A 20,224-nucleotide genomic window follows, 5' to 3' on the forward strand; every position below is an offset into this window, starting at 1 on the left:
AGAGGGGAGGGGGGTGGGAGGGTGGGTTAGCCTGGTGGTGGGTATTTAGGAGGGCACATTCTGCATGGAGCACTGGGTGTTGTGCACAAACAATGAATCATGGAACACTTCATCTAAAACTAATGTAATGTAAGGGGATTAACATAAGAATAAAAAAAAATTAAAAAAAAAAAAAAAAGAATTTAGAGAAAAAAAAAAAAAAAAAAACAGCAACAACAACAACAACAAAAAATCCAAACCATCTGAGTGTATAAAATTGTGTTGAGAAAAGAATTAGCAATAGATACATAAAAAAACAAAACAAATGAAAAAATTAGGGAATTATTAACACCAGCAAAAAAATAGTTGTATTAATAAAAGAAACAAAATAGTACACAAATTGCTTCAGCAGTAAATAATATTTTCATAGCATTAATAATATAAACACTGAATACTGGTTTAGCCAAAAAATGGAGATTTAACTATATTGGGATGATGGAAGGGATGGAAACAGATGGATGGGGGATTAATAGAACTAAAACCTTATGTACTTGGAATTATCAACAGATAATATTCAACATTGATACATCAAGAAATAGTATAAGAATTTGCATACTATTTAGCTGTATGGAGGTAAATCCCAGAAGAAAAAGCTGAGTTGAAAATAGTTGCCTCTGGGGAATGGGTGTGCATGAAAAGGGTTGGGATAATGAATTACTAAAATATGCCTTTTAGTACTATTTGAATTTTTAAGCTATATACATGCATTACTTTGATTTAAAAGAATAAAAACTGTTTTTTGAAAGTAACAATTCTTGTTTGCCACAAAACAGAGTTTAAAAAGACACCAGTGCAGGAAGTAGCAGGAGATGGATAAGGGTGGATTTTGGAAAAGATGGACCCAGAACAGATATGGATCAAATTTTTGGAAGGGATAAGCATGGGATAGAGGTTTGCACAAAATAATTCCTCATTTTCAACAATGGGGATGAAGAAGGCAAGAAATATGAAGAGGGACTTTAACCACATTTTAATGAGAGAGGAAGCAGACAGAACTGCTGAGTTTATTAAGCAAACCAGACCAGAGATTCCATCATTAGTGAATGACTTATGTTAAATAAACTTTGTAGTAAGTTTCCTGTATACTTGCCAGAAAAAGCACCTGACACTAAGATCTGTGCTGTCTTGATGTTGACAAATATTTAATTTTCAAATGATGAGAGAAAAGCATCACAAGTTGGACTATTTTCATTTGCAATAGCATTATCCAAGTGAACAGGACTATTGCTTTTACAACTTCCCATGACTCAAAAAGATTTCTTGGCAGCTTCAAGCCAAGTGGAAAAGAGTTGCACATATAATATACGTAGTTTAGTTTTTCTTATAAACACCACCTGTATGACAACTGGTAAAATGAGTTCAGCTGAGCTTTTCCTTGTCATTAGCATATGTAAAATTATCTGTTTCTTGCTAATGTCAGGGAAATGACCACAATGCATTATTTTTAATGTCCCCAGGGAAGGAAATGTGATTGCAAAAAAAAAAATGTAATTGCTGATGTTTTGAATTTGAAGCCAAAATGATGATGTTTCATGGAAAACATACATAAATTAGTTTTATAAAAATATTTTGAAGCCAGGATTTTGGATACTTGATTTTTAAAAATATTTTAATGACTTTTGCTTGGTGGAAAGAATTTTAAAGATGATTTAGTTTCATTTAAAAATACCATTACAGGGGCGCCTGGGTGGCTCAGTCGTTAAGCGTCTGCCTTCGGCTCAGGTCATGATCCCAGGGTCCTGGGATCGAGTCCCACATCGGGCTCCCTGCTCCGCAGGAAGCCTGCTTCTCCCTCTCCCACTCCCCCTGCTTGTGTTCCCTCTCTTGCTGTCTCTCTCTCTGTCAAATAAATAAAATCTTTAAAAAAAAAAATAAATAAATAAAAATAAAAATACCATTACATGGGCACTGGGTGTTATATGTAAGTGATGAATCACTAAATTCTACTCCTGAAACTAATATTACACTATATGTTAACTATCTGAATTTAAATAAAAACTTGAAACAAACAAAAATCATCTTAAAATATAAAAAAAATTAAAAAACAAAAATATTACAATGGGAACAAATTTCTTCTATTGATGTTTTGAAGGATTTGGAGCCTGGGGTTGGAAAACAAAGAAGGCACAGAATTGAACATTTATTTGAGCATCTACTATGTACTTGGCTCTAAGCTGAGTACTTTACATATTTTATTTATTTAACATAATAGATGGGGAAACTGATTCAGTTAAGTCAATTACTTCAGTCTAGTTAGGTCAGTTACCTAAGATCATGCAACTGAGCAGAATCAGCTTTTATAAACCGAAATAATTGAATTGAAAGTCTATGCTCTTTTCACCTTATTTTTTTTAAGATTTATTTATTTATTTTAGAAAGAGAGAGAGAGCACAGTGGGGAGGGGCAGAGGGAGAGAGAGAGAGAAACTCAAGCAGACTCCACGCTTAGCACAGAGCCCAACACAGGGTTGATCCCACAACCCTGAGATTATGACCTGAGCTGAATCCAAGAGTCGGGTGCTTAACTGACTGCGCCACCCAGGCGCCCCTCACCTTATGTTTTGTTTTGTTTTTTTTTACATATTCACCTCCATGTTTATTGCAGCATTACTTACAATAACAAAGATACAGAAATAAGCTAAGTGTCCACTGATGGATGAATGGACAAGGAAGATGTGGTACATACACACAATGACACATTATTCAGCCATAAAAAGAGAACAACATCTTGGCATTTGCGACAACACAGATGGACCTTGAGGGCAAAATGCTAGTTGAAGTAAGTCAGAGAAAGGCAAATACCATATGATCACATTCATCTATGGAATCTAAAATAACAAAACCCAAAAAGCCAAGCTCATAAATAGAGTGAAGAGATTGCTGGAGATGTAGGGGTGAAGGTGAGTGAAATAGGTAAAAGGGTCAAAAAGTACAGACTTTCAATCATAAAATAAATGAGTCACAGGGATGTAATATACAGCATGGTGACTACAGTTAATAATACTATATTACATATGTGCAAGTTACTAAGAGAATAGATCTTAAAAATTCTCATCACTAGAAAGAAGTTAAGCAAACTATGGAAAGTGACAGATGTTAATGAGACTTACTGTAGTGATTATTTCACAATATATATAACTATCAAATTGTTATGTTTCACACCTGAAATATAATGTTATATGTCAATTATACCCCAATTTAAAAAACTACAATGGGCACTGTGCTTTTTTCCCTTCAATTTATTTTAATTAATTAACTTTAAGTTTTTATTTAAATTCTAGTTAGTTAACATATAATGTACATATAGCATATTGGTTTCAGGAGTAGAACATAGTATATAACTTAGTATGTATAGAGCTTACATATAACACCCAGTACTCATTAAAACATGTGCTCTTCTTAATACCCATCACCCACTTGCCCATCCCCCACCCACCTCCCCTCCAGCAACCCTCAGTTTGTTCTCTATAGTTAAGAGTCTTTTATGGTTTGCCTCCCTCTCTCTTTTTACCCCTTCCCCAATGTTCATCTGTTTTGTTTCTTAAATTCCACATATGAGTGAAATCATATCACATTTGTCTTTCTCTGACTGACTTATCTTGCCTAGCATAATAAACTCTAGTTCTATCCATGTCACCACAAATGGCAAGATCTCATTCTTTATATATATTATATATATATAATATATATATATATGTATGTATATATAAACCACATCCCCCCTATCCACCCATCAGTCAATAGATGTTTGAGCTCTTTCCATAATTTGGCTATTGTTGATAATGCTGCCATAAACATCAGGGGGCATGTGCCCCTTCAAATCAGTATTTTGGTATCCTTTGGGTAAATATCTAGCAGTGCAATTGCTGGGTCATAGGGTAGCACTATTTTTCACCTTTAGAGGAACCTCCATACTGTTTTCTAGAGTGGCTGCACCAGTTTGCATTCCCATCAACAGTGTAAGAGGGTTCCCCTTTCTCCAGATCCTCACCAACATCTGTTGTTTCCTGTGTTGTTAATTTTAGCTGTTCTGATGGGTGTGAAGTGGTATCTCATTGTGGTTTTGATTTATATTTCCCTGATGATGAATGATGTTGAGCATCTTTTTATGTCTCTTAATCAACTGGATGTCTTTGGAAAAATGTCTGTTCATGTCTTATGCCCATTTTTTAAATTGGATTATTTGTTTTTTGGTTGTTGCATTATATCAGTTCTTTATAGATTTTGGATACTAACCCTTTATCAGAAATATCACTTGCAAATATTTTCTCCCATTTTGTAGGTTGCCTTTTAGTTTGTTGATTGTTTCCTTCACTGTGCAGAAGTTTTTCATCTTGATGAAATCCCAATAGTTAATTTTTGTTTTGTTTCCCTTACCTCAGGAGATGTGTCTACTAAGAAGTTGCTTTGCCCGATGTCAGAGAGGTTGCTGCCTATGTTCTCCTCTAGGGTTTTGATGGTTTCCTGTCTCACATTTAATCCTTTCATCCATTTTGAATTTACTGTTGTGTATGGTATAAGAAAGTGGTCCAGTTTCATTCTTCTGCATGTTGCTGTCCAGGTTTCCCAACACCATTTGTTGAACATACTGTCTTTCTTCCATTGAATATTCTTCCCTGCTTTGTCAAAGATTAGTTGACCATATAGTTGTGGGTTAAATTCTGGGTTTTTTATTCTGTTCCATTGATTTATGTATTTTTGTGCTAGTACTATACTGTCTTGATGATTACAGTTTGTAATAGAGCTTGAAGTCCGAAATTGTGATGCTTCCTGCATTGCTTTTCTTTATCATTGCTTTGCCTATTCAGAGTCTTTTGTGGTTCCATAAAAAGTTTAGGATTGGTTGCTCTAGCTGTGTGAAAAATGCTGTTGGTATTTTAATAGGGAATGCATTAAATGTGTAGATTGCTTTGGGCAAAGTATAGACATTTTAACAATATTTGTTCTTCCAACCCATGAGCATGGAATGTTTTTCCTTTTCTTTGTGTCATCTTCAATTTACTTAATAACTGTTCTAAATTTTTCAGAGTACAGATCTTTTACCTTTTTGGTTAGGTTTATTTGTTTTAACCTTATTATGCTACCTCCAAATTACAATTTAACTCTAAATATAAACTAAAAATGGGCCAACCTTTAGTTTTAAGAGAACCTGACTTATATCTGCTCTATAGCTCTTTAAAGAGACTCTCTTCCACCCATGTGGAAGAGATATTTAAATACCAAGGAGTATTTAAATACTCAGTATTTATTTATTTTTTTTAAGATTTTATTTATTTATTTGAGAAAGAGAGAATGAGAGACAGAGAGCACGAGAGGGAAGAGGATCAGAGGGAGAAGCAGACTCCCCGCCGAGCAGGGAGCCCGATGTGGGACTCGATCCTGGGACTCCAGGACCATGACCTGAGCTGAAGGCAGTCGCTTAACCAACTGAGCCACCCAGGCGCCCAATACTCAGTATTTAAATGCTCAGTCGGTTAAGCATCTACCTTGGGCTCAGGTCATGATCCCAGGATCCTGGGATCGAGACCTTCGTCGGGCTCCCTGGCCCACAGGAGTCTGCTTCTCCCTCTGCCACTCTTCCCCCTTGTTCTCTCAATCTCTCTCTCTCTCTCAAATAAATAAATAAAATCTTAAAAAAAAATAAATATCAAGGAGTCTAGTTGGGAGAACTCATTTTCTTCCCTCCTTTATGTATGGGATCTGCACAACCAGATTACCCCATCCTCAGTCTGACCAGGAGTGAATCCTATGTAATCCATATAAGTGGAATTACTAGCTCTACACTTCCCAGGGCACTATCCTGTTTTCAGCAGACAACCCAGAAAAATTTAATCCATACAAAAACCCTCCAATATTTAACAAAGCTACATCAGAATCTCAAACTGAAGCATAAATATAAAATAAAAAATAATATATTAGTTATTCAACTCTTCCCATTTTCAAAATACACAATATCTAGTCCAGTCAAATATACTATTAGTTGTACTAAGCTAGTGAAAGAATATCATAGCATCACCATTGCCACTGGACAAGATTCTTAATCCTGTGATATTATTTCCATCTCTGATAAATGTCCTTCATTCCATTCTTACTGTTATTATTCTAGCTTAAGTTTTACACTTGAAATAGCTTCTAAGAATCTCTGAAAATCTTCTCTGTGGATTTTTTTTTATGTTGCAGACTTTATAGTTTATAAAGCACTTTCAACATATGTTTTTATTTAGACTTTATATCAATTCTGTGAGGTAGACATTACTACCTAAATTTTATGGATGAGGATGTTTCTGAGAGATTTAGTATTAATTAAAAATACACAGCTTGAAAGGTACAGAACCTGGGACTGGAACCCAGTTCTTCTTTCTCTGAAGCTGGTCCACTTTCTGTTATGTCACCAGTACCCCTCCTCTGGCAGGCTCTTAGTCCAGTGCTCTATTTATGTTTACACTATTGATAAAGGACTCCCTACATCTCTCTGTCTTGGCTTTTCCAAATGCTAGCTGTGCAAACTTTTGCAAGTAACTTATGAGTGATAAATCTCTATTTTATGATGAGGAAACAGGAGCAAAGAATTAGACTAAACTGTATGAAATCATTGCTATTTGACCAACATTGACCTACAAAAATGACAATTTCAAATGATTTAACTTAATAAAATATTTTAAATCATTATTACCAATCCATTTAATGTAAGAAGTTCAAAACCATCTGTATCATGTTTTAGAGTAATCCAGATGACAATATTCCCATACGTGAAATTCAAAGAAAATATAATTTTAGGGTTTTTTTAGGGTGGAAAAATATGGATCTTAAATCTTTTATGGTTATTTTTGACCAATATGGCCAAAATACATATTTCAAAGTTTCAGTCCTTAGAAATAATCTTATGCATATTTACTATAAAACAATCAAAATTCTTATGTGTGCAGGCTCCTTCTTTATTTTTTCTTATTCTTTTCCTTCTATCTTTTAGTAAGAGCTGCCTATGAAAGAGGTCAATTTGAGCAAGTTATTCCTTACTGGGAAAAAAGACCTGAAAAAATACAAATGGTGATTGATTCCCCACTGTTTCAGTTATTGTTGTTAGTTTTACCAAGATACAAGAAAATATTTTTTTCCTTTAACACTTGTATAACAGTTGTTTCCAAAATTCCAGTCTTCAGAATATAAGTTAGTCACTGATGATTGTATCCCAAGGGATTTCTCCTTAGCAACCAAGTTTTAGTTTCTATTTTGTTGATGTAATATACAGTAAAATGTATGCATTTTATGACTTGCATTAATATAGCATATTTTCATAGAACACATATAGGAAGTAATTACCAGTTTGTGAAATGTGACCATTTTAATCCTTAGCTAATATCCTTTCCAATTCATTGTCCATTTAAATACCATGCCTCATGAAAATATTTAATGTTGCACAACCATTGAACCTTTTTAGAACTGAGGATCAGCTAGAAATTAGGTATTCATTAATCAGTTTATAACTTCCCTCATAGATTTAATGCATTAATAGACCTGAATTATTTTGTCTTCTGACAGGAAATAGAAAATTTTGTTTTAAAAATGCCACAAACAAAACACAAATACCTCAATATTTTGTTGAAAATTCAGTGTGGGTGCCTATACAGTGGTGTGAGAAGGGTTTAAGAGTGTTATTTCAGTTTTATAAGGAATCAGCCAATTGATCTTACCTGATCATGTATATGGCTTGATCCCCCATGGCACAGTTCTTTTCCAGTGTTTGTAGAAATCGAATCACTTCCTGTGATGGTTTCGATTTGTTGGCTAGAATGGGATTGTTGACAGTGTGGAGAGTGGATGATCTGGGGCTGTTGGACAATGTGATGATGACATTGGACCTCTGGATAGCATTCCTAAAACACACATACATGTCAAAATAGCCTGTGAGAATAAAAATTACTAATTGAGAAAAGCCCAATGAATGCATTTTTAAAAGTTTAATGCATTCTTTCACAAGGTAATTCAATCCCTAAAATTTGTAGTTTTAATATATGATATATTATTTTTTTCAAATTATTTCATCTGGAGAAATTGTATTGAATTCTATTTTTGTTTGATCAGGTGGCTGTGACTATCCAAATACTTACCTAAATTGGCCAGAGAATTGCATGTTCTGATTAAATTAATATTCCAGTTATACTTAACAGTAAAACTATAATGAATATTAATATTAATTACTCTTTGATGATTCAATGAGCACTTCAGCATCTAATTTTATAATAATACTATCATACTGAAGATGTAGATGGATATAAAAATAGAAAATAATATAATGCAGTGATTTTCAATATCAGGAAGCATATTAGAATCACAGTGGGGGCAGACAAAATTCTTATGCTTATGAAAATCAAGCACAAATTAAAAGATTGGAAAACAGTAACTAAAGATTCAGATCTAGAAAACGGGGATTCTAACTGATTCTACCACTTACTCTGTGATCTTGGGGAACTATGCAATCTTTATGAGCCTCAGTTTACTCATTTTCAAAAATGGAGATAATATGTGTCTCATTGGGTTGTTATGAGGAGTAAATAAACTAGTGTTTATAAAGTGCCTAGTACAAAGTAGGTGGGTAATAAACATTTATTATTATCATATTATTTCATTTCATTGTCATCATAAACTTAATCATCATCCATCCCACTAATTTTTCTTTAAAGATTTTATTTATTTATTTGACAGAAACAGAGTCAGCGAGAGCATGAACACAAGCAGGGGGAGTGGGAGAGGGAGAAGCAGGCTTCCCGCCAGCGGGGAGCCCCATGTGGGGCTCGATCCCAGGACTCTGGGATCATGACCTGAGCCGAAGGCAGCCGCTTAACGACTGAGCCACCCAGGCGCCCCACCCCACTAATTTTGCAGGTGGAAAAAAAACCCTGAGGTCCAGAGAAGTAAGATGTTTTACTCATAATGACATGATTAATTCTTGGAAAAATGGGGATTGGAATTCATGATTTCTAGCTCAGAGTTCTTTCAGAACATAAGACTGAATTTTTACTGTCCTCAGAATAGTCTGGAACTTGTTGTTTTGAAACTAAATCTTTACTATCTGCTTATTTATTTGTCATGGATTTTTTTTCTGATAAAATATAGGGCACAGAGTAAGAAAGGATATCAGGTTGTTTCAGTTTTGAGGATTTCAGAAATACTTCAATTTCCTATATTATTTTGTTATTATTCTACTTTGATAAAAAGCATCTGAAAGCCAGTTTTCAAAGAAAAAACATTCTCTATTTTGAATCAGAATGCTACATTCATGCACATACATTTAGCTTTGGAAGTATAAATTCAATGCTCTATTTCCTTTTGACAGTGGAAAGTTGGCCTGCATTAATAAAGTAAAACACTTCAAATTTTATATTTTTTTAATGTGGAATAATTTTCAAACTATATATATTAAATGAAAAAAGCAAGATGTATAAGAAGGAATATACTATGCTTCCTTTGGTATAACATTTTTAAAAATATACATATGTGTATATTTACAAATATACACAACTTCTTTTAAATGCATAGAGCAAAAATCTTTTAAGGGTGACCGCCCTGGGAAAAGGAACTGAGAGACAAGAAGGTTAGGATAGAGAGGCTTTTTTTTTTTTTTTACCACTGTATATATTTTTATTCTCTTTTTATATTCTTTTTGTACCTTTTATAATTTTTATGCTTTGGAATTTTTAATATGTATACAAATTATCTTTTTAAGTATAAAAAATTATCTTGAAAGAAAGAAAAATACATAAACATATTTTACAAATAAAAACTACCTTGGTAGTAATTGATAATAAAGGTCATAGAATCTGTTCTTAGAATCATTTTCTCCAGGATCTTTTCAAATATGACTCACTTTACATGCTAGCACTAAGATCTCTACAGTTTAGAAGTCAGACTGTGTACTATCAGCCACTTATGTACAAATTGTAGGGGTGAATGTATTTCTGTTCTTTTATGTTACAAAATACCTTCATACACTGGATTAGAATAAAGTCAGAGTGACAGGCTGAGAAAACCTTCACCCAGCAGGGAACTTGTACAGTACTGAAATAGAATTCCTCCTTAAAAAAAAAAAAATAATAATAATGTGTTCTTTAAAAAGCAAGTTAGGAAACACTTTGGAGGACATATCAATATAGGACAATAAACAAAACTCATTTCTCAATCATCTTCCTTTATTAATATATCAGTTGACTCTTGAATAGAATGCTGACAGTCTCTCCATCTGGGGTGTCTTGTGGTTTCCTTGAGCCTTTCTGGCCTCTGAATCACTCATTAGTATCACTGAAGTCTTAGCAGATTTTCAGCTTCAATTCTCATACCTGACTACTAAAATTATTGTTCTAAAGCATGCTATTCATACATTACTCATATTTTTGAAGTGTACCACAAGCTGGATTTTTAATGTACAAAAGATCAAACATTTATGATTTATCATATATTTTGTCTTCTTTGATAGAGAAAAAATATATACAGAGTACAGTTCATATGAACTACATAATTATCTTGCAACTGGCACCAACTTACCACCTTTTCATGACAAAGACCTCTTTTTTAGGCAGGTTTTATCTCCTAAGAGCTAGTCCTATTTGAACTAGTCTCATGTAACATTAACCATTTCATCCAGACTTAGCTTTATCGAGCTTGTCCTACTGCATCTCTATCACTGAGGAAACTCAACTAGGTCAAGGCAGTTATAGTTTGTTCCATATGCATGGTTCCTTTTACCTTGGGTAATCTCTCACGGCAGTCCCCAAACTCCCAAATCATTTAAGTCACTAATAAAAAAAGTGGATGTAAAAAGGTAAATATTCAAATTAATAGTAACTGTAGTGTTCTTTTAAAGGAGTTCTTTAATTGTTCCATATGTATAGCAATAATAATGTACAGGATATTCAGTCTTTTCCTCTAGGAATGAAGACTTAGAAAAGTATCCTTTTTGAGACAAGAAATTAGAAGAGCATGAAATGATGTGTCTCAAACATTTCTTTAAAATGTGTCAAACTTATTGTTTGGTCAGTCCAGTCGGACAAAGGACAGATGTTATAATTTGATAGCTTGAGGAAAATGCCCCTTGAAGAACTGACATATTTGATAAAATTTTTCTATTTGGTATCATAATATCCAGAAATATTCTATTGTTCTTCTGAAAGATATGTGTTCAATACATACCAAACTCTCTAATATATCCAACTTTCTAAGCAGACCAGAGTCTTAAAGTTTTGGATTTTTATAATTCTGAGAGTTTACACTATTTTATTTTTAATGGGCATCAAATAAGTAATAATGTATTAGTTCCTATGAATCGGATAACAACTGCCCATAAATGTTCATAAAAATAAGATGTGTTCTCATGCCAAGAAAATTAAAAAGAATTTAGTATATTTTAATGTTTCATTTGTATATGAGAAAAATGATTTTGTGATAAAAATTCATTTGATATTATTTAACTGCCTGTTATAGGTTAAATTGTGTCCCCCCAACAAAAAGCATATGTTAGAGTCCTAATCCTTAGTACCTCAGAATGTGACCTTGTTTAGAAACAGGGGCTGCTCCTTCTTTTTTTTTTTTTTCTTGAATCAAGGCCTTTATAGAAGTAAGAAGTTAAAATGAGGTCATCAGGATGAGTCCTAATCAAATATGACTGGTGTCCTCATAAAAAGGGAAAATTTGGACACAGACAGACATGCACAGAAGGAAGATGATATGAAGACATACAGGAAGGATGCCATGTGAAGATAAAGGATAAAAGTTATGCATCTACAAACCAAGGAACACCTGAGACCATAAGAAATTAGGAGATAGTCATAGAAGAGGTCCTTCCCTAAAGGCTTCAAAGGGAGCATGGCCCTGCCAACATCATGATTTCATACTTCTGGCCTACAGAACTGTGAGACAATAAAAGTGTGTTCTTTTAAGCCACCAAGATTGTGATACTTTGTTACAGTAGTCCTAAGAAACTAATACACTATCCTACTTCAAGAATGTTCAAGAGATAAGTCCTAGGCTTTGTTTGGGCTGGACATGCTTGTATCCACTGAGAAGATCAATATGAAACTTCTGCTGGCTACAGTAACAACCCTGATTGTAGGTCTGGTAGCTCTACATGCTATGGAATTACCATTGCCCTGCTACAGTTTTGAATGTTGTACTTGGTCTCTCAGCTGAATTTAATGAAATTTTTAAAATGTGACTTGAACTATAGTTTTCTAGACTTTTACAGTATATAGTATTTTACATACCTGCTCATACACACTGTTCATTTGAAAATTCGTTTTATATATATATATTTTTTTACTTTTTTTCAAGTTTTTGTTTAAATTCTAGTTAGTTAACATATAATATAATATTGGCTTCAGGAGTAGAATTTAGTGATTCATCACTTACATATAACATCCAAAGTTCATCACAAGTGCCCTCCTTAATACCCATCACCCATTTAGCCCATCCCCTACCCACCTCCCCTCCATCAATCTTCAGTTTGTTCTCTGTAGTTAAGAGTCTCTTATGGTTTGTCTCCCTCTCTTTTCCCCCCCTTTCCCTATGTTCATCTGTTTTGTTTCTCAAATTCCATAATTAAGGCAAAGTTATAATGCTTTAAATTATAATTTGTGTGAGGCCAGTTTAAAAGAAATGTACAAAGCACTGGGATATCTGTATTAAATTCAGTTTCTACCATTAATTTTCTAGGTGACTTGACATATTTTTACTTCAGTTTCCCTTTCAGTAAAAAAGGGACAATAATACTTCACATGGGAGAATAAATATGAAAGTGTTAAGGATGATATGAAGGGGTGTAGACATAATAAGGTATTATTATGACTCATAGTGGCCTTGCTTGGCACTTGACAATTGAGTGTCATCTTAACTCTATTAAAATACTGGTAATTCAGAAGTATACACTTAATAAGCTTTAAAACAAATTTTACATACCTGATCCATATTTAGCTTCTCTACTTTTCTTATTGTTTTTTCATAAATAACATTGTTTCCTGGGAAGAAATGGCCTCCTCTTAGGAATGGAGGAAGTGGTTCCTATAAAGACAATAATGACTGTGTTTTGTTTTGAAAGGTACCGTTTCAGATGAACTTCAACTTAAGCAATATCTAGTCTCTAATAAACTCTGAGTTAGTAGCATATTAGGAGAATGGAATGACATCCCAATAAGGTTTTGAGAGATGTAAGGAAATAGTAAAAAGATAGTCTATTTTCTCAAGCAGAGCAATCTGGATCTCTCCTACTACCTTTTACTAGGCCTAACAAAGTGTTTTAGGGGAAATTGGAAGGGGCTGAGAAAGATATTTTTTTTTTTCCTGTTCTTGAGGCAAGATACAGGGAGTTTCCTCTGAGGTAGACAGGCATGAGGTCAACTTCATTTAAATTGAGTTCACTGGCAGGTTTCTTTCTATGCAAAAGTATTATTGGAGAAATGCAAAATAAACAATTCATCACTGAGCTCTAAAGTAGGTAAAACTATATTAAAGATATTTTTTTCCTGGAACTTAGCTTTGGTGTCCTTGAAGTGTACAATTCTTACTTGTGATTATAATCAAAGCTAAGTCTGTCTATACAACATATGTTTTGAATACTGAGAACAGAGTAGAGTCTTTAAGCGCTACTGTATCCCCATATAATTAACTAAGGTGATGTAGTATTATCCAAGTGCTTAAAAGATATCAGCCAATGAAATAAAGGCTATTGACATGTCCAAGATCTGAAAGAGATCAGGGAAAGACTAATAAGAATCAGATCAAGAGTTTAAAATAAATGCAATATTACTATATTTCGTTCCCTTCTTTTTTTGTTTTCATATGAGTCTACTTATATGGAGGGAGTTGAGGTTGTTTTGTTACAAAGAAAAATTGCATTCATTTATTTTTGTAATATAGGGGAACAGTATAGAAGGGGATTGACCAAGGCTGCTACCAGTTAATGTGTTTAAGACCATTTCAAAATCAAAATATGTTAGCATTTTTGTCATCTGCTATTATAAAAATTCTTAAAAACAACTGGATGAAAACACTGTTTGTTGAGAATGAAAAACACTCTGAAATCCAAAGCTATATACTTCTTGTATTCAAGATTGAATAAAGAGTGCTTTAACTAAATGTTCCTGGAATATTTTGGTGAAATAAATATGCAAGTGATTAAATTTGGCTAGCTGGTGAATTGTTAAATCTAAAGGTGGATATATTTAGAAAGATTCCTCTGAGGCAAAAAAAAAAAAAGAAAGAAAGATTCCTCTGGAAGCTTTTGTGTCTGTTTGTCTTAGTGAAAAAAAAAGCCTTTTTGGTAGTTATTTGCAGTCATACAACACATGTTTAAGAGCTTACTATGCACAATACACTTTGCTAAGTTTTTTAAAGCGTTTTACTGAGATATTTAATACTTAACAATTATGTATAAATCTAGCAGTGCAATAACTTCAAACTGTAACAATATAGTAATCATATCTATTTAATGTCAACATAACCGATATCAATATACTTTAGCTTACTACATATTACTGGTGATAGTAAAGATTAAAATTATAAAAGGTGACTTGACTGAAATATGCACATTTATGTAAATGTAGACTAGATATCAATGATCTGTTTTAAAAAATGGCTACACTTTCTTACTAAAACAAACCTCTTTTCCTCATTTTCCACTTTACTCTGCTATTTTGAAATTCTTTTTTTTATTATGTTCAATTAGCCAATATATAGTACATCATAAGCTTTTGTTGTAGTGTTCAACAATTGATTAGTTGTGTATAACACCCAGTGCTCAGTTTTATAAGGCATGAATCACACTTAGATTATTACCAGGAAGACTGAATATTGATCAGTATTTATCAAACTATAGCCAAAAGCCTATTTTTATAATGTCCTTGAGCTAAGAATGATATTTAGATTTTTAAAGGACTGTAAGTACAAAGAAGACCAAAACCCTATGGTGACAGCAAAACCTAAAATATTTACTATATTGCCTTTCATAGGAAAATTTTGCTGATCCCTGGTCTAGATAATATATGAACATAAACATCTATAATACAAGGTAGAAAGAAGCAAGTGCCTATAAGAGGTTCAGAGAAATAACTTATGGGATGGAATTCAGAAGAGGAAAAATTGAATTCCATCTGGCAGTGCTCAGGAAGGTTACTTTGATCAGGTGGCATTTGAGAAAAGGTTAAGGTGGGCTTTGCATATGAGGAGATGGAAGAAAATGGTATTACAAATGAAGTAAACAAAATAAGTCATGAAATCAAGACTGTAGAAGTGTAAGATATATGTAAGGGACACAGATGGCAGACAGAAGTTTGGTTCTGAAAGCAGTGAGAAGTCCTTGAATGCTTTTAAATAGGGATGTGAGGTGAACATAAATCTACTTCAGGAAGATTTGCTGGAGAAAGGAAAGAGTAGAGGTGAGAAGACTAGTAAAGAGATTATCCTAAATCATCAAGGACAGTACTTTCCAAAGATGACTCTAAGATCTTAAATCTGAGAAATCTACTACATAACCAGTGGTGCCAAAAACAAAAACAAGAAAAGTTGAGACACATTGAATTTTATGTGCTCCTGGTAAAAACCTAGGTCTGATTCATGTTTTTATTCCTTATAACGTTTAGTAAATATATAGTTCATAGTTATCCCTTAAATATGTGTTAAATTATTGCAAATAATTAGCAAAGAGACTTATATCAAAATGTTCAGGAAGGCATTCAAGTTATAGATGTCCAGCGCACAGGTGAGTAGAGATTTCATGGCTACAGTTCTAGTTCTAGGTTTCAGAATAATATGTTTAGAAGATCTTGTTAAAATCATGCAATTGCTGAAAAGGCAAGTGAAGATCAAAGACACAACTACATAAGTCTTAAGAGATATGAGAAACAGAGGGAATAATGGAAAAAATCAAAAGAAGAAAAATTTTCATAAAGCAGTGGAAAGGTGAGTGACAGTATAAATGCTTCAGATGTCAACAGGTGAGAATTCCAAAGCAGATTGGATTCGGACTACTACAGATCCATGGGATCCGACTACTAAAATTAGTGGAAGAAGGTGTAATGGAAAAAAATTCTGGAGTCATAAAACCTGTATTCAGTTCTGCCTCTATCACCTACTTGCTGTGGAAATGTAGGAAAGTCATTTACCTTCTCCAAGGCTTAGTTTTCTTATCACAGAGATAGTAATGCAGAATACTTTATATCAAGTAAAATCATGTATTTTAAAATACCTTTAATCTGTGATTTTAATGTACAAATGATATTGGTGTTTAATAATATAGTAATATAATATTTTAAGTCCATACTGCATTTAAAAAGTTAATGAGAACCTTGTTAGAACTATTCTAAGATATCAAGGTAAAGTATATACAAAAATAGGCTTATTGAAGGCAGGGACTGTATCCATCTTGAATACCCCATAGTGAATGAACAGATGACTGGATGAAAAGAGATGATATGAATGTTTATCCTAAGGATATAAACACCTTCTAACAGGGGAAAACAAAGTTAGCAAAAGAAAATTTCTCTTTTTTCACTATAAATGCTGAACCATTATTATTTTTAAGAAGAAAAATGGTTTGGGTCCTAACAGTGTTGATTCTCTCCAAAATGTGTGTTGGACTTATTATTTCAAATGACTTACTGAAAAAAAAAAAAACTTCCAAATTTAGAGGACTATTATTTTCCCAAAATGTTTAAAAAGGTAAAACCAAATCTTACTATATTTGAATAAATCATTCTTAGTAAAACAGATCAGCAAAGTAAATTTAATTAGAAGTCTTAGATTTTTCACAAATGAGCTGTTAGACAACTTTACTATTTTGGCAGCTTATTTTTTTTATCTGTACATTTGAATTGGTGCCAGATCCACCCTAAAAATTAATAGGTGTCTTCAAAGATGGCTGATTTTATCATTCTAATTGTTACTTTTAGAACCTCTGGCAGTAGTTCTCACATCTAACAAAGTACATAATCCCCAGCGTCTACTTTGTTGTTCCCAGGCCATGAAACCTTGCTGGAGAAAGTTAAGAAAATATTTGCTGATTTGGCTCAGTACAACTTTAAGTTATCTTACTTTAAGAGCCTCTCTAAACTTCATGGTCACAGTTGTGTTTATCAAATTCTCTATAACTGTGGTTACAATTTTTTTTCAATTTCCTCAATCCCTATCCTCACATTCCCTCATTCTCCTTCTTCTTGAGAAAACCAAGATCTATTCAATGAGATTCCTTCATTTTCCTCCCTACCTCAAAAATCTCTCTTCAATTTCTGCTCCTTCCATCTCATTACCAAGGAAGAAAAACTCCTCCTTTTATGTTGAAGTCACTTCTCTATACCTGGAATCCTATCCCCTCTTGTCTCTTCCAGAATTATGTCCCATTTGTCCCCTTTCTCTGTGGCATCTTTAGTCTTACTACTGGTTCTTTTTCCTCTGTCTATAAATCTCTTAGATCTCCAAGATTCTGTTTTCTCCCTTAGCTACTATCCCATCTTTCCTTCTTTTGACCAATATCCTTCTTGGAAGGGTAATCCTCATTTATTTCCTCCATTTCTTGATCTATTCACCCATTAACTTTGCACATCTGGGTTTTGATTCCACAAGTATAAGGAAACTCTCAAATATCACCATTACATAATGGTCAAACTCTCTATTCTCAAACCTCATCCTCATCCTCTTTGGCCTTTTGGTTATTTGGGACAGTTGACCACCCCCTTTCTCTTTTGCTTCAGTTACTCTGTGTTCACATTTCTTTCTGACAATTCCTCTGCCCATGAAAGTGGCTCCTTTCTGTTTCCTTAAGTTAGGCATTTCACAAAGTTCTGTACCTCAATCTTCTCCATTACCCATCAGTTTTCTCATTCATTCTCACAGCTACAATGACAACTTTCAAAGGAATAACTCCCATGTCTCTATCTCAAATGTGACCTTTCTCCAGGTTATTTTTTATTATTATTATTATTAAGTAAGTTCCACACCCAGCATGGAGCCCAGTGTGGGGCTTGAACTCATGATCCTGAGATCAAGACCTGAGCTGAGATCAAAAGTCAGACACTCAACCAACTGAGCCACCTAGTCACCCCCTCAAGGTCATTTTTTTTTAAAGATTTACTTTTTTTTTTTTTTCCTCGAGAGAGAGCACGAGCAGGTGGAGGGGCAGAGGGAGAGGGAGAGAGAGAATCCTGAAGCAGACTCCCTGCTGAGCATGGAGCCTGACCGGGGCTCAATCCCAGGACCCTGAGGTCATAACCTGAGCCAAAATCAAAAGTTGGCCGCTTAACCAAGTGAGCCACCCAGGTGCCCCCTCCAGGTCATTTTTAACTGTCCATGTGGTCATCTTCCCTTCCATGCACCTCCAACACTACTGGTTCAAAGAGATCTCATGATCTACCCCTTTCCAAATGAACTTTTGCTCCCCCTCACTTCTTAATTGGGCTACCATACTCTCAGTATCTCAAACTGAGCTTAGGGTCATATTTGACTTTTTTTCTTCTTTTTTTTCTTAGATTTATTTTTATTTATTTGAGAGAGAGAGAGAGAAAGCATGAGCGGGGGTAGGGGCAGAGGGAGAAGGAGAGAAAGAATCTTCAAGCAGACTCCCCACTGAGAGTGGAGCCTGATGTGGGGCTCCATCCTAGGATCCTGAGATCATGACCTGAGCCAAAATCAAGAGTCAGCCACTTAACTGACTAGCCACCCCAGGTGCCCCACTTTTCTTCTTCTTTTAACTCTATATTCAACATAAGTTATCAAATCTTATCAAAACTACCCCCAGAATAACTGTCAGAAAAGACAGTAATAGATTTAGAGTCAGAAGACCTGAACAAGTCACACTTATTTAACCTTCAGTTTCCTCATTAGTAAAATGATGCTGGCAACAATGTTAACTGTAATAATTCCTTAAATACCACAATAAATCCTTCTCTGATTCCCCCAAATGAATGTGTTATCTCCAACCCCTGGAACTTCAATAAGACTTCATCTGTAATTTTCTCGCATCATCTATCATACACCCCACCATATATTTTACATAGCTATTTGTGGACATATCTTATTTCCCTTGCCAAGAGAAACTAAACGCTTTTGTATGGGAGCCATGTCTTGTTTCCTTCCCCCCACCCATATGAAAGCTGTACAGTTCCATTCCCATAGCAGGAGCTCCACAACTAGAAAATTAATAAAACTGATTAATAGCAATTGGATTCTATCTACTGATGGAACAAAAATATTTTCTTCATTTCTAGGTCAAGTTATATACCAGAATGCATAAATGCTTTGACTAAAATGACAATAAATGGAGAATAAAGGAGATCACAAACAACCAAAAATTTTAAAAAGGCTGAACAGAGGTAGAAGGAAATCATAATAAGAGAAGTAGATTGAGATCAGTTTAATTACAGGGAGAAGGGAAGATTAGATAAACTGGGAGGTGAAAGAGGATAAAGGTGCCATTTAGGAGGCTCAGCTTGTTATAAATATTGTAATTAAGCCAGAATCTTCTCCTGGGGGGATTTAAAAGAACAAACAAAAATGCACATACTTAGATAAACAAAATGGGGAATATATCTAAATAGGATTTTCAAGCTGCTCTGCAAAACCAGTTAGATTATTTTTGTTTACAAAGCATAGGGGCAGAAATTTGTTTTATCCTCCAATAATAGAAAGAGTTAAAAGCTTTAAAATAATCATTACCGCCTGCTGGGGTTTTTCCCTAAGAAACTATTTGCTTCTTTGTTGTTGAACACAGCCATAATAATAAGCCTTTACACTGGCAGGCTCAGTGTTACAAATATGTTATGTATTTCCATACATACTTCTAATTTCTCTGCTTTTGTATTACACTGTCGCAGGGGATGATGGGAGGAAGTCGGTATGTAGATGAGTCTCTGGATCCTAAATCACCTACATCCTCAATTGTCCTTAATTTGCAAATGTATCTTTCCATATGGGCATTGTTCAGTTTCTGTTCCCACTCTGTTACTTTGTAACTGAATGGTTTGAAGATAGTTAAAAGCTTAAGTTTCAAGAAGATTGGGACTTTGTTTTGTTCAGTACCTTATCCCCAATTCTTGGAACAATTTTTGGTACATAGTAGACAACTGATAAATTTTCATTGAATAAATAACTTCATTGTGCTTCTATTTTCTCACCTTTTTAAGATTAAATGGGATAAAATATGTAAATTTCCT

At 34.1% G+C, this 20,224-nt stretch overlaps 1 protein-coding gene across 1 annotated transcript in view; it reads right to left on the reverse strand.

Moving 5' to 3' along the window:
- POF1B (POF1B actin binding protein) overlaps positions 1-20,224 on the reverse strand; it is a 106,452-nt gene that overhangs the window by 66,730 nt on the left and 19,498 nt on the right. The window contains exons 4-5 of the mRNA XM_035028664.1: positions 12,984-13,085; positions 7,730-7,912 (exon numbers count right to left, since the gene is read on the reverse strand). Of these exons, the coding sequence (XP_034884555.1) occupies positions 7,730-7,912; positions 12,984-13,085 (285 nt within the window). The remainder of the gene's footprint in view (positions 1-7,729; positions 7,913-12,983; positions 13,086-20,224) is intronic.

This window comes from Mirounga leonina, unplaced genomic scaffold, assembly GCF_011800145.1.
Source record: "Mirounga leonina isolate KUSES-001 unplaced genomic scaffold, KU_Mleo_1.0 Mir_204, whole genome shotgun sequence".
In the NCBI taxonomy this organism is placed as follows: domain Eukaryota; kingdom Metazoa; phylum Chordata; class Mammalia; order Carnivora; family Phocidae; genus Mirounga; species Mirounga leonina.